This window comes from Lithobates pipiens, unplaced genomic scaffold, assembly GCF_037356315.1.
Source record: "Lithobates pipiens isolate NorthernLeopardFrog02 unplaced genomic scaffold, aLitPip1_a1.2 Scaffold_8, whole genome shotgun sequence".
NCBI classification, from domain to species: domain Eukaryota; kingdom Metazoa; phylum Chordata; class Amphibia; order Anura; family Ranidae; genus Lithobates; species Lithobates pipiens.
In genome coordinates, this window is record NW_027507903.1 from 280,154,036 (window position 1) to 280,170,316 (window position 16,281).

Consider the following 16,281-nt stretch of genomic DNA (forward strand, 5'->3'; position numbering starts at 1 on the left):
CCATAAGTTCAAATCGTCTAATGGAACCCAGGGTTCACATGGCAGTTGCTTTCTACTCATCAATTTAAATTCTATGTAACCAAATCACCCAGGAACCTATATGGTATCTACAGTATATATGGGTCCCTACAATAAGTATTAAGGCTGCTGAATTTGCTGCCAGTTCCACATACCCTTTGCCACTAGAGGTCGCCACTTCCCTCAAAGTCTGTGTGGATTTACTGGCTGCATGGAGAGATAGCTTCTTCCCCACAGGTGTGGAAGGTGAATTGGTTATTTCAGATCTAATGACATTACAGGGATAAACACATTTTATTTGTCTATTGTATAATTGAATTTAGAAAATAAACTTGCAGAGAATCTTTAATAAACATTGATTTATGAAAAATAAACGATAAAGGAAAAAAAACAACTTGCACCTGATAGATAGGCAAGCAACTTAATTTAACTGTGTTTTATTCTATTGTGTAACCTATAGCAACCAACAAAATTATCACCTTGATTTCCTGACCCACACTAGAAAAAATGCTAGCCTGCTAGGTTTTATAGCAACCTTGTACACATTGCATTATTCTATACAAAAAGCCCTGTAGCCTTTCAGACTTTGAAGTATTGTTGGTTCTTTCAACTTTTAAATTGCTTCTGTCACTAAGTTTACAAAATAAAACATATATTACACTATAAATAACTCAACTAAACTAATATAATGTTTCTCTCTAGGCAAAAGCCTGCTGAGAAACCTTTTTATTAGCACTAAAGTGCAAAATCTATAAATAAATTTGATGAACAAGTCAATATCCACACAAAACCGGAAAACGAAAATAAAGAAAATAAAAAGGGATATTTTAACTGAAAGGCCCATTGTTTAAAGGGAACATAGTTTGGGTTGCTCTGTGAATCCTTTGGTATGGGTAAATCGTGTACCAAACTGAATATTCACATTACAAATATTTCATTTTATATAAATAGTGTGCCCTTGGTTGGGCAAGAAACATTCTTGGCTTGGTAGCATGTCAGTTTATAAAATGGACATCCTGCTTCCCTTTCTCTATCTCTTCCAAACACTACTTATGAAAATCCTGCTTTTGATCTTTTCAGGTTCTGTGTTCATCTTTACTTTGTTATCAGTCTCCAGTATGCCTAAGGAAGGACAACCTTAATGAAAGCAGGATGGAGGCGCCAGCTTACCACGTCAGCTGTACCTACTGTATTTGCATAGCAGAATGGATTTCTGAAGCACACTAAGCTATGGATTCACTTGATCTAAAGTCCACACCCACAATCACTCTCAAACCCCTAATAACCTCTCTTTTGAACACGTGGGGCTACTCAATACATTTCCAAAACCTTTTTTGTGGGTTGCTTAACTCCCCAATTTGGGAATGTCATGTCTAAGGTTTATTAAATGAAGTAAGAAAGTATACAGTGGTGTGAAAAAGTGTTTGCCCCCTTCCTCATTTCCTGTTCCTTTGCATGTTTGTCACACTTAAGTGTTTCGGAACATCAAACCAATTTAAACAATAGTCAAGGACAACACAAGTAAACACAAAATGCAATTTGTAAATGAAGGTGTTTATTATTAAAGGTGAAAAAAAATCCAAACCATCATGGCCCTGTGTGAAAAAGTGATTGCCCCCTAAACCTAATAACTGGTTGGGCCACCCTTAGCAGCAACAACTGCAACCAAGCGTTTGCGATAACGTGCAATGAGGCTTTTACAGCGTCCTGGAGGAATTTTGGCCCACTCATCTTTGCAGAATTGTCCTAATTCAGTTACATTAGAGGGTTTTCGAGCATGAACGGCCTTTTTAAGGTCATACCACAACATCTCAATAGGATTCAGGTCAGGACTTTGGCTAGGCCACTCCAAAGTCTTCATTTTGTTTTTTTTCAGCCATTCGGTGGTGGACTTGCTGGTGTGTTTAGGATCATTGTCCTGCTGCAGAACCCAAGTTCGTTTCAGCTTGAGTACACGAACAGATGGTCGGACATTCTCCTTCAGGATCTCTTGGTAGACAGCAGAATTCATAGTTCCTTTTATCACGGCAAGTCTTCCAGGTCCTGAAGCAGCAAAACAGCCCTAGACCATCACACTACCACCACCATATTTTACTGTTGGTATAATGTTCTTTTTATGAAATGCAGTGTTCCTTCTACGCCAGATATACTTGGACACACACCTTCCAAAGAGTTCCACTTTTGTCTCATCGGTCCACAGAATGTTGTCCCAAAAGTCTTGGGGATCATCAAGATGTGTTGTAGAGAAATTGAGACGAGCTTTGATGTTCTTTTTGCTCAGCAGTGGTTTTCTCCTTGGAACTCTGCCATGCAGGCCATTTTTGCCCAGTCTTTTCCTGATGGTGGAGGCATGAACGCTGACCTTAACTGAGGCAAGTGAGGCCTGCAGTTCCTTGGACGTTGTTGTGGGGTCTTTTGTGACCTCTTGGATGAGTTGTCGCTGCGCTCTTGGGGTAATTTTGGGCGGCCGGCCACTCCTGGGAAGGTTCACCACTGTTCCATGTCTTCGCCATTTGTGGGTAATGGCTCTCACTGTGGTTCGCTGTATTCCCAAAGCTTTGGAAATGGCTTTATAACCCTTTCCAGACTGATAGATCTCAATTACTTTCTTTCTCAATTGTTCCTGAATTTCTTTGGGTCTCGGCATGATGTGTAGCTTTTAAGGATCTTCTGGTGGACCTTACTGTGTCAAGCAGCTCCTATTTAAGTGATGCCTTGATTGTGAACAGGTGTGGCAATAATCAGGCCTGAGTGTGGCTAGAGAAATTGAACTCAGGTGTGGACAACCACAGTTATAGTATGTTTTAACAAGGGGGGCAATCACTTTTTCACACAGGGCCATGATGGTTTGGATTTTTTTTCACCTTTAATAATAAACACCTTCATTTACAAATTGCATTTTGTGTTTACTTGTGTTGTCCTTGACTATTGTTTAAATTGGTTTGATGTTCCCGAAACACTTAAGTGTGACAAACATGCAAAGGAACAGGAAATGAGGAAGGGGGCAAACACTTTTTCACACCACTGTAAAAACCTGGTGCTTAGTCTGAGGGGTTCCTTTTAATAAATAAATATTTCTTATATGAATGATGAATATATAATATGGGTTCTTGACTCGTGCAGATGCCCAGGTAGGTTTGGATTATGGAGGCAAACCCATAAGTGTTGAGGTTTCTAAAATGATATTGCTTAAACCCCTCTCCAATTATGCAAACTATGAATGCAGCTGCCCTAAAAACATTGACTGGGCTTTGTTTAGCAGATCTTCCTTATCAGGACAAATAGCTTGCTTATGTACAACTTTAACACTTCTATTCTTATTTCATTATCTTAGGTGAGCTTTCTAGGAGTTTGAAGATGTATGCATAAATAGGATGGATCACACCCATATGATTTTTTAACTATATAGATTAATACGTTACTATCCCATGTTCTCCCGAAACCGGACCTTTTACACCAGAGAGTGTGAAAAGGAATTGGGCCACTCATGACCAAATGGTGCAGATGTCCTTCTATGCTGCACAAATCTTCTCTTTGGTCTCCAACCTGTTGGTGGACATTGTTCCCTTATGAGTTTATGTGAAATCTCCATTATTAGCTGTAAAATATGATAATTATGAATGTATTTAATTTAGAGTGGTATCTATGGGGGTGTAACATAGCTTCCCAGAAGTCCCTGTTATACAGACGATTTGGTGCCTATGCTTGTTTATCTTAACAATGGGACCCAAAATGTAATGTTCTACAAATATTCACTTCAAAGGATCCTTCATTTAGATATGCAATGAGAGTGGCCAGCCCGTCATCAATACTTAACTTCCCTGAAAAGGTCATGTACCTACAAGTGAAATCTCCCACTCAAAATAGTCGGTGCCAAGGATTTGCATTAATGGGGGCTGACTTATGCAAAATATAGGTACAGGTATCAGAGCTACGCCATGTCAACCAATGAGGCATCAGCCAGTAATGATATACACAGACTAGATGGGAGGGTACACACTCTGGTAGAGTAGTCACCAGAATGAATGAGCCCCTAGCGCTTATGCGGGGCTCCATGGGAAAGTACAGAAGGCTGCAGTTTTTCTGGTGCTTGCCCCCACCCCCCATTTCTCTCTCTTTAGGTTGCCCCAAGTGATGGCAGATTGTGGAGCTTCATGGCAATGGGTCCCGATTGGCTGAATTGGGCCGGGCTGTGGTTATATAAGCCGGCGGCTTTACCGCTCCGTTCACCACCTGAGGAGACCCCGGCTGAAGACGGAGCCGCATGCTGCTCCCACCCTCCCTCCCGAATATATATAAATATTTGATTTTGTCTTGGCGTTTGTTAGTGGGGTTTGTCATCCAGTTCAGTTCTGGATGGACTATGTGATATTATTAATAAATTAAAACATTTATGGTTATATAATTTTAAGATTAAATATGTTGCTGTAATGGATGATTATTGTCCATTTTGAGTGACCCCTTAATAAATGCCATGGCCATTATAGCCAACATGAAATTGTGTTGTGTCTCTTTATTCAATACCTCTTTGAGTCCTTTGTGCTGTCCCATGAAACCATTGTGGATAGTAGCATGGTAACTATGGAATATCTCCATTGTAATGGTATCTAAATGTTTGTCTTATGTCTTTTCTGTCCTGTTGTTTGTAGATTAAAGTTTTGAGTATTTGACTCTGTATTCCTTCATGTAATCCATAATTTATACCCTTTTCCTGCACAATAGATAGATTTCTGTGTATTAGTCTAGGCCTCTTTACTATTTACCAATACATTTTTGTTATTGTGTTAAAGCTTTCACTCATGGTCAAACAACTCTTATTAACCCAAATCATATCTGAGAGATATTAAATCTCAAATAGACTTACGGGTAACAGCGTGGGGGGAAGAAAGTAGTAACAAAGCTCTGGATTGATTTTTCTAATTCCTCTGGTGCTCTTTTCTCTAGTTCTTGCAATCTGTAGATCCTTCCCAGATGCTGTGGGACTCACCTCTCCTTTTTATCCTCCCCTGTCTTCTCCCTATCCATCCTTTTTTGACTGTGATTTCTACAGTCATGCTGCACTCACTGGATGCACTTTGGTATTTGTTTGTCTTATCCATGGTAATACTTTTGTATTTGAAGTAATGTTATCATTCTTGATGGGAGAGCATGCTTCTCACCTGTATACCCTGTTTCTGTTCCAGTTAAGTTAAAAGGGTATATAAATAGTAAAATAATAGGATATAAAATATGTTTCAATGCTTATCAACTTTATTTGAACATTTTTCAAACCAAAATAATTTAATTTGAAATAACAATGTTGTAAAAACGTGTATTTGCAAAGAACAGACATACTTATTAAAATATTAAAATTATAATTTATATAACCTTGTAAAAAAAAATCTATGTATTTTATTACCATTGCACTTGCCCCTTTAAAGTTTTATACCATGACTCTTTAGGCCTCATGCACATTGGTTTATTGTAAACACTGTTTTCTCTTAACATAAGAAAATCAGTGTTAAAAGCTCACCTAAGCTGCGTTTTTTCAAACCAGTTGAGGCAAATTTAGCAGCTTTTGGTGTTTGAGTGTTTACTTATTTAATTGGTCAGAATTATTATTTATTTAATGCTAAAGACGCTCATTTGTGTTCTGACGTGTTTAGTTATGTTTGCTGTTTTAGGCCTGATTCACACTTATGCAGGTTGCAGTTTGCATATTGCAGGTGCATTTTATGTTTTTCAATGCATGCTTTTCATCCACTAAAATCTATGGAACCAAAAACCAGAAAAAAGTCCCTGGCCCTTTCCATAAAATGCACAGATGTGAACTACATCTATAGGAAACCATGTTAAATGGACTATAGTGTGTTTCTGCAAAACCGAAAATGCACTAAAAAATTCATAGGTGTGAACCAGGCCTCGTGCCCAAAAGCTCATCTCCTGAATGTGATTCTTTTGCATTCAACAGAAGTAACTTTAAAAACCTATATGTGCATGTACACATAAGGCTGGATTCACACTAAGGCTGAATTCACACCTATGCATTTTTAGTGCTTTTTGCATTTTGCAGATTTGCACTACAGAACGTGTTCCATAGGAAACCATGTTAAATGGACTGTAGTGCAAATCTGCAAAATGCAAAAAGCACTAAAAATGCATAGGTGTGAATCCAGCCTTATGCAGTTTTAGTGCTTTTTGCATTTTGAAGATTTGCACTACAGTCCATTTAACATGGTTTCCTATGGAACACGTTCTATAGAGCAAATCTGCAAAATGCAAAAAGCACTAAAAATGCATAGGTGTGAATCCAGCCTTATGCAGTTTTAGTGCTTTTTGCATTTTGAAGATTTGCACTACAGTCCATTTAACATGGTTTCCTATGGAACACGTTCTATAGAGCAAATCTGCAAAATGCAAAAAGCACTAAAAATGCATAGGTGTGAATCCAGGGTGGATTTACTAAAACTGGAGTGCAAAATCTGGTGCAGCTGTGCATGGTAGCCAATCAGCTTCGAACTTCAGCTTGTTCAAATAAGCTTTGACAAAAAAATGGAAACTTATTGGTTTCTATACAGAGCACCCCATATGCTTTTATTAAGGTGCGCTCAGGGGCTTAGGCAAAAAAATGCCAAAAGCCACAAAAACGTAAATTTAGGAGCAGCAATGTGCATGAGGCCTTAATTTAAAACTGATTGTCACCAACTTTTTTTGAACTGTACAGCTACTAAAGAAACTATACACTTATTATGAATGAAGATTTTGTTAAACAGATCCTCATATTTTACTGTTATTAATACTGAGATATGGTATATATATTTATTACATTTTTCTACAAAAAACTTCATTAATAACAAACTATTTACAAATGACAGAAACCACAAATATAATTAACAGAATAATAGACATCAATAAACTGATCTTGCAGGTCTTCAGTCACATCCCACCACGGGTGGCTTTGGAATGTAACGTCACTTAAGCACTAGTGCGGTGCCCTGCTGCAGCTTATTTCCAGGTACTTTGCTGTTATGTTAGTTGCCATGTCAGAAGACTGTGAACTTCAATCACCATGCTTTTCTTCTTTAGTTGACCTTGTTTTTTGATAACTGCCCTTACATTGATTTTATTATCAGGTGATAACTTCTCTCTGGTTTCCTAAGACCATGGCAACAGCAACAAACAGCAAGATTTAACCTCAGCATCCACCTTGAACAATATCCTCCCCAGAGCGTTTTGTCACTGTAAGGGTGGTGAAAATCTGAAAGCAAACATAATGTTGACATATATTAGAACAGTGAACAGTCTGCCCCTTAATGTAAGTTACTTTGGGAATTTTTACACACATTGACCCTTTTAATGAGAGCTATAACGTAATCTCATCATCTTTCGTGTTTGTAATCAAAGGGAGGCGTATTACGTGATTGGAAGGAGCCACACTGAGTTTAAGTCCTTTGTTCTTGAGGTGAAAGGCAATTAAGGAGCATTTAACTGTCACACACCAATCAAAGTTAAATGCTTTACAAAAGTGTGCAGCATGAATGAAAATTTCTCTCTAAGTGTGCAGAATTATTCAGCGAAATTCAGCAGTAAGCATCAACAGTCACAGATTGAAAACATAGAATGACATGGCTTGCCAAATCATATATTCATCAACCATCTAGGATGTCACCTAGCATGATGCATGATAGCCTAGTTCTACAATATCCAAATCTACCATCATAATTTCTGTGTGTGTGGGCATGACAAGATAGACATGGGCCCACATATGTAAACTGGTTAGAAAGGGCTAAGATAGTCCTTTAACTACAGCAATAAAACATTGCTCTTTTTAAGGTACTGAATTAGTTAAAAATGTATGCGAGTCAAATTTTGATATGGAAAGCACAACTGCAATATGTCATGCTGCATGGTATAAATTAAAGAGAAATTGCCGTTGTAACAGAGTAATTATAGGGAATCACATTGTGTCAGCCTATGGTTCTTCAAAGGCTTTAATTAACTATATCAAAAACGTCTTTTGTAAGAGCATCAATGTACTGCATGAACAAGTGCACTGTACAGTTTGTCAGCTAAACATGTTTGATGTCTCTTCATTGAAGCAGCCTCACAGAAGGCCACGGCATCTTTCAATAGCAAAACAATTATGCACATATTTCCATGTCAAAATACAGATAGGGAGGGCAGTTGTAAGTAGAACTCCGTGCAAACATAAAAACACTCTCAGCTGAGAGAAATACAGTGACTGCAGGTGCTTATAGCCTTCTAAAAATACTAGTTGCCTGGCTGTCTCTGGTCTCAAGATGTTAACGAACCTGGAAAAAAGTATGAGAACTCTAAATTTCCTATTGCAGCACAAATGCCCCTCGATAATCACTACTAGCACCCCCTCCCCCCCAATAGTGCATTTGGGTTCAGACAGGGTGGCTCATCACTGCGGAACAGCAGAAGGACCTATTTATCCAGCAGCAATTTGGGGGGTAGCTCTAAATATCTTCATCAAGCCGATTAAATGTCAAAAGTAGTTTTCAATCTGCAGCTTTCAGTAACCTCCCTGGCGGTGTGATTATGTCAGATTTTTGAATTTTTGAATTTCAAAGTGGTACATTGTTTTCAATAGAAATTTGGCATTTTATATTGTAGCCCTTGAATTATTAGTAATAACACACTTAAATCTGTCCAAACAAGAATCTAGTAGACATCACGGGTATGATGAAGTTTGAAACACAAAACCATAAATTATAATATAATAAATAACTATAAATAATTATAAAAAATAATATCACTGTTTTCTTCCCCCATGCTTCACGAGGCTCTCAGGGAATGAAGCCCGAAACACAGGACATCGGGCAGATGATCCAGTGAAGGACACAGCAGGGGACATCTCAGGATCCTGGTGACAAGGTAAGTATGTTGTAACAGGATTCTGCAATGCAATCCTGAGTGTGGCCCGGGGTTACCGCTAATGGTACTGAAATTTAAGCCAGAGCCACACTCGGGATCACCACCAGGAGGGTTAAAATAATACCTTGTGATCCTGCTATGAAGGACCTTGTTCAGGCACTTCCTCTTATAATGTGACAATGTTCTGGTCCTACCTCCCTATTGCTTTCTTGCATGTCATGTGTGTTAATAATGGAGATGATATAAACAGCTTTTCCAGTACACATTACGCTGACATGTTTCTCCATTATCACCACTAGAAAACCACCCAGAGTAATGATGTACAGCCAAAGCAGCAGCCCATGAACGTAAAAAATGCTGTCAAAAGACTGCAGGAGATCCGAAGCACTCAGATTAAAAAAAAAATGTTAACAAAAGAATAAGGCCTTATGCACACTGAACATTTTTAACACTGCTGTTAAAGGTGGTTGGCATTTTTTTCCCTGTCTCTAAACAGCCCCTGCATGTTAGCCTATGTGTCCATGCACATATAGGCATTTAGAGGCAGGAAAAAGAAAAAACACTGTCAGCGCATCCAGGAGCAACTATATTTTGGCAGAAAAATGCTTGACGAGTGTAAACGTATCTAAACACGCATTAATGCTAGCGCATCTATAGCTGGAGCATTATTTTGTTTCAATAAAATGAATTAACACTCAAGTAGCTGATACGCCTAAACGTGTCTAGATGCATTTACAAACAGCAAGGGTTCTACCAAGAGAAAAGTAACTTAGGAGAGATGGGCAAAAGCCAGGTGTGCATGAAGTCTTAGGCTACGTTCACGCCTAGGCATTTTGAACCGTGTGCGGAATCGCCAAGATTTCGGCCACGTTTTCAGAATCTTGGCAAAATGCAAGACATGTTGCAAAAAGAAATGCAAAAACATTATTTCTCAATGGCAACCCAAACGCGGTGGGATTTTACCACAATCATCGAACGACAATATGTGCTACAATCACAGCAAAAATCGAAATGTCAGATGCTCCTGGCTCTGTGCATGGTGCAATTCTAAAAACACTCCACTAAAAAACACAAAAAAGCTAACCAAAATTTGCTGCAGCAGCTGTTGCTGCGTGATGCTTAGGTGTGAATGAAGCCTAAGAATATTTCTTTAAAAAAAAACGAATTTCTGTTTATTATGCACAGTGCTTAAAGAGAAGTTCTGCCCCCCCCCCCCCCAAAATTAAAATCAGCAGCTACAAACACTGTAGCTGCTGACTTTTACTATTAGGGCACTTAATGGTGTCCTCACCCAAGCAGGTTCTTGAATTGTCTCACGGGTGCTGGCACCTTCATCTTGGCTAAGGGAAGCCTACAGTGAAGCCTTGTGGCTTCAATGCCGGTTTCCTACTGTGCATGTATGAATCGCTCTGCATTTTGTGAATGGGCCTGCTGCTGGAAGTGGGAGCGGGTACCTGCCAAAACCAGGTACCCGCTCCCCCCCCCTCAAATGTGCCCAATGAGGGAGGGGAGCAGACAAGCGGAGCTTCCCTTTTTGGTTGGAGGCTCTGCCAGCGTTTTTATTACTATTAATGTTCTGAAAAATGGGTATAAAATACTTGAGGGTAAAGACCCTACTGTTCCCCAGAGTTATCACCCTATATCCCTCCTAAATGTGGATATTAAAATTCTGGCAAAAATCCTGGCAAACAGATTGAAACACCTTATGCCACATGTCATCCACCCAGACCAAATGGGATTTTTTGCTGGTCGTGAAGCTAGCGACAACTCGCTTCGAGCAATCCATCTCATACACTGGGCCCGTACCTGTCCTGACCCTGTGCCTTACCTAATCCTCTCTACAGACGCAGAAAAGGTATTTGGCTGCGTCGACTGGTCCTACCTGAAAGCGGTACTAGAATCTATGGCGTTGGGACCAAACATGTTAAATTGGATTATGGCCTTATACTCTATGCCCAGGTCAAAGTTAATGGCCTCTTCTCCTCCAAGTTCCCAAACAGGAATGGCACGAGGCAGGGATGCCCCTCTCGAACCTCCTTTTCGGCATGGTACTTGAACCATGGTGTAGGATAGGAGTGAATGGGGATATTAAGGGCTTGAGGGTTGGTAACACAGAATACAAGCTGTCAGCATATGCTGATGATGTGCTGTTCCACCTTGCGGACCCTCTGATTTCATTACCTAACCTGATGCGGGAACTTCATCACTATGGGACATATCAAATTTCAAAATTAATCTTACAAAATCAGAGATTCTTCCTATCCAGCTATCCCCCTCCCTAACACATAACTTACAGGTGGCTTTTCCTTTTACTTGGGCCAAATCCTCATTAATATATTTAGGCATCCAGCTCACAGACTGATATGACACCCTGTATTCCATCACTTACCCCTCATTATTAGCTATGGTTAAAAAAGACTTACTGCAATGGACTAAAACTGCCTTTACCTGGTTGGGGAGGGTTAACATTATAAAGATGAACATTCTCCCAAGAATACTTTTCTATTTACAGATGATCCCTGTGCCCTAACAGGGGGCTTCTTCACCCAACTATCTAGAATGCTTTTAGGGTTTGTGTGGAATTCACGGAAGCCACGCATTGCCATGAAAGTGTTAAGATGCCCCAAACAGGCTGGTGTTTTAGGGCTCCCAGATATACAAAAGTATTATAGTGCTATTGTTCTTCAGGGTTTCCTCAACTGCCGCTTCCATACCCACACTAAGCTATGGGTTTCCCTGGAGAAATACATGGCTAGCAGGAACCTGACATATGACCTGTGGCTCTCCTGGGGGCACAGGGGTTTGTCGGACACTACCTCCCCATTGATGACCCATGCTCTTGCAGTATGGGATAGGATAAACCCAACTCTGGGTGTGGTCCCCCCTTATGTCCCTGCTAACCCTGATGGGAGGGTTCCTGTGGTTCCCCTCTGGAGAACAACTGCCCTTTTTTGGCCCTTGGGTGGAGGATGGTGGTGCGAGTTGTTGCCAGCTCATGGGGAATGGTAAACTATTGTGTCTAACTACCCTAAGAACAAGATATGGAAGCTTCCCTATGGACTTCTGGAGGTATAGGCATCTCCACCACTTTTTTTGAGATTAATGGCTATTCTATAAGGGATATCTCCTCTCTTACGCCTTTTCAATGCCTCTTTATTGAGGATGAACCAATACTGCATATGGTGTCTGAACTGTATCAACTGATTGGCTCCACCACCTCTGCAGCAAGGCCAGCCTATGCCTGGATCTAGGAAAGAGAAATGGGGCTCGAGTTCACTGCAGCCCAGCTGACACATTCTAGCTCTATTGAACCTAGAAACAGCAGGAAACAAACTACAAAATGTTATCACAATGGTACCGAGTACCGGCTGACCTTGCCCGAATCGATCCCTCAACCCCTGAGTATTGCTGGAGAGGTTGCAGCCCTCGTGGTGGGAATGCCCCATAATACAACCTTTCTGGGCTGATATTCAGGCTCAGATAAAGGAGATATTGGGCCTAGATGTTCCTCTCTCCCTACTTCACTACCTCTTGCACACCTCTTCTCTACCAATTAGCCAATACAGGAAAAGTGCAGTGCCTCATCTTTTGAATACAGAGTGGTGCTCGATTCCTACATTCTGGAAGAGAACCCAGATTCCTGACAGAGGGGAGTGGATCCATAAGGTAAATTAAATCAGGGAAGTGGAGGAATGGACAGCGACCTGCAGAGGTACTCGAGACCGCTTCACCGACGTTTGGTCATTCTGGACGAATTACACCTCTGACCCAGGGCAATTGTCATCTAGTTGAGATCTGGCACTGCTGGAACTGGCTGAGCCATCCCTTAGACAAGGGAACCAACCTAGCGAGACGTGAGCTGGGGCATAACTGGCATATGGGTGGGATGTCTTCCTTCCCCAGGTATTCTTTCTATTTGGATGGCAGAGGGCTAGGTCTGGTGTGGAAGGGGAAACTCAATGCGAGACTACAGGTATGCTCATATTTCCATTTTTTTTCTCATTCTTTCTTCTTCCCCTCCTTTTGTCTCTGTTATTTTTGTTTACAGGGTTCAAGACTGGGGGCTTCGGCCCAATATGTCATTAACATAGCCCGACTTACAGTCCTAGTGCTTTTGCCACCATGGGGGAGGCCGCCCTTTCGGGGGTTGGCATTGTTATTCCCTGCCAGTGACAATCTTTAGCCTCTGGGGAGGGGCCTTGGTCGTGGCAGAGGTGGTTGTCAGAGGCTGTTTATGCCCCTCACCTCCGGAGTCAGTGCTGCTGGGCTACCCCGTGATTAATTAGATGGATCAATCAATGTCCACTTGCCTAGTGCTGGCTTTTGGGCTCGTCTGCTACGCCAAGACCCAATAAGGGCTTTAAGCTACAATTGTTGTTCTTATTTGTATAGTTTGCCTGTTCTTGTATCTGTCTGTTACACATGCCTTTTTGCATCTAACGCTTGTGATATACTGAAATGCTCGGTATGACCTGTTATTTGTTTTCTTTTATTAATAAAAAGAGATTATACAAAAAAAAAAAATACTTGACATCCAAGCCATATTCTGTGGAAGTTAAAACCTTCTGCAGTGCTGAACTCCCATTAGCATAGGCAGAGAATAAGAGCGCTCAGCTTTAACACTTTTTAATAAATTGTGGCCCTGGGCACTGCTCTGCAATGCCACTCACCACATTAGATGTCAGTTCTGACCTTGCCTAAGAAAGAACTCTTAAGCAAGGCCATCGATAAAAGCGACAAATTGCTCTAGCTGGCATTAACTTTTCTGAAATTTCTTCTACGGCTGGATTTTATAATTTGGAAGCAATATTCTTTCTTCAGATAGCAGGCTCAGTAGCAGACTTCTAATGAGGAATAATGCTGCTAGAATTCATCAGTTTTGATCTTATGTAATGGCAAGCTCTAGGAGCGGTGACTTTATGATCTCTTCTAAATTAAAATACCTAAAGCGGAACTAAACTTTGTTGGCATGGGTTGAGCTTTCACCATAATCTGCCAGTATGCACAGCATACAACAGGAAGTTAAAGGAAATATACAGGGATATAATATTAGACATTTGTCACTGGAAATACTGTTACAGTTGGAGGATTTTCCTTTTCCTCCAGTTCTGGTGACATTGAATTACCCATCACTTTCTGTAAAAACTGACAAGGGTCAGCAGTTCAAACAGAGAGGAAGAATCTTCAAAGTAGGGTGAGAGACAGCATTAAAACCCCAAAAATTCATTATACCATATAGCAGAGACTTTGTATACCCTTGTGTAGGGGTGGGCACATGGCTAAAGGCTGGTGCCATTAAAATCCAATTGTAAAGAAAGCCAGCATGCCAACAGATTCAAGCAAGAAGTTTGCTGGAATTCCATATCAGGAGAAAAACAGCAATGTTTTAAAAAAAAGTGGAACTGAGCCCTCAAAACTGTTATTTTCCTGATATGGGACTATGGGTTTGGATTTGTTGGCATGCTGGCTTTCTTTATTTTTAGAAATCAGATTCTAACAGGGACTTTATTATTACCCCACTCTATTCAAAATTTAAAAAACCTGAAAATTATGGCAGGAGAATATAGGTGATAGGGTATTTTATTGATTTATTTATTGCAGCTAATTACAATATATAGCGGCATCAATTTGCGCAGCACTCTACATATATATTGTATATTCACATCAGTTCTTGCCCTCAAGGAGCTTACAAACGAAGGTCCCTAACTCACCTTTAGACTTCATGCACACTGGAAGTTATAATAACGTTATAAAAGCACCAGTAGCTTTGCAGTGAGTTTTTCAACGTTTATCAATAAACATTTTTGCAATAGCGTTTTTTAGCGTTTTTTGCCGTTAGCGCTTTTTAAAGTTTTTATTTTTTCCCAATGGATTAAAAATGTTAAACGAGGGTGAGCCACATGTTTATCTGCGTTTTTAAGTGTTTTTAGGCGTTTTGTGACGTGAGAGTGTTTTTAAAGCTGAAAACAGCTAAAAAAAAACACTCAGAATCCACTAGTTTTGGATTTTTTTTACAGCCAAAAAACGCTTCAGCCAAAAACAGTTGATAACAGCCTATGTTTGCATGGACACATAGGATAACATGCTGGAGAGTTTATTGACTGTAGAAAAAAATGTCTGAAGCCAAAAACAGCAGCTGTAAAAACGTCCAAAAACATGCAGCATGCTTGAGGCCTTATACATAAACACACTAGGGCCAACTTAGACAGGAGCCAATTAACCTACCAGGATTTCTGAACTTTTCCCTGTCCCTCCCCCCTCGGTAGCCAGGTGTAGGGAGCACTGGGTGACGGAGGTTGCGGGTTTGGGAGGAGAAAAATGGGATGATATGTGGAGCTTCCCTTTCACTCACTTACTATTAGCTAGGCATCAATGAATACATTTAAATTCCTACATTGGATATATTCTACTCCAGCAAAGTTATCTAATATTTACCCGGGGACCTCAGAAAAATGTTGTCACTGCTCACATTCTCCAGCCAATTTTAGTCAGATCTTTTGGCATTGTCAGGTAGCTAAAGAGTTTTGGTCTGCCATTGGGTGCTGTATCATGCAGATGACCTTTGTGCCAGTGCCTCTGACGCTGGAGACATGCTTACTTGGCCTAGTGGAGGGTTTGGTACCTATCAGGGCTCAGCGCACTCTGCTCAGTCTGCTATTATTTTATGCTTGCAAGGCGCTGATCTTTTATTAGGAGAAGCCCATGACACCCTTATTGTCTAACTGGAAAAGGCTTGTGAATAAAGTGATTCCGTTTTATAATGCCCTAAAAAGTTTGACAAAGTTTGGAAGATCTGTTTAGATAGTCCTGTTTCTGTCGCCTAAAGATTATTAGGATATGTCTACTTGGGTGGAGTTTGGTTGGGTGGTGGTGGTTATGGGTGCACCCTGCTCTGGAATTCCTGTCTCAACAATGGAATTTATCTCGGGCATAAGTGCTGCCTAAATGGTTGCATGTAGGTGTGATTAATGGCCTTGTTGCCATTAATCTCACCTAATTGCAAAATCACTGTATTTCTGTATATAATTTAATGATGGCACTCCTATACCTTTAAGGGGACTTGTATCCAGGAAGGTGCAGTTATCCGCCAGGGTGGTGAGCCTGGACTGGGGGGCGGGGAGGGGGGGTGCTTTGGGTGTTTTTTTCAACTGTTAGACCCCTTTCACACTGGAGCGTTTTGCAGGTGCTATAGCGTTAAAAATAGTGCCTGCAAAACACCCTAAAACAGCTGCTCCATTCACTCCAGTGTGAAAGCCTTTCACACTGGAGCAGTGCGCTGGCGGGGCGTCAGAAAAAGTCCTGCCAGCAGCTTCTTTGGAGCGGTTAAGGAGTGATGAATTCACTGCTCCTCCACCGCTACTCCCCACTGAAATCAATGTGCAG

General features: G+C 40.7%; 1 protein-coding gene across 1 annotated transcript in view; it reads right to left on the reverse strand.

The window, feature by feature from the left end:
* Positions 1-6,838: 6,838 nt before the first annotated feature.
* The window catches only part of TXNRD1 (thioredoxin reductase 1), a 154,387-nt gene continuing 144,944 nt past the window's right edge, over positions 6,839-16,281 (reverse strand). Inside the window, exon 17 of the mRNA XM_077472116.1 lies at positions 6,839-7,255. Within this exon, the coding sequence (XP_077328242.1) occupies positions 7,193-7,255 (63 nt within the window). The 3' untranslated portion in view covers positions 6,839-7,192. The remainder of the gene's footprint in view (positions 7,256-16,281) is intronic.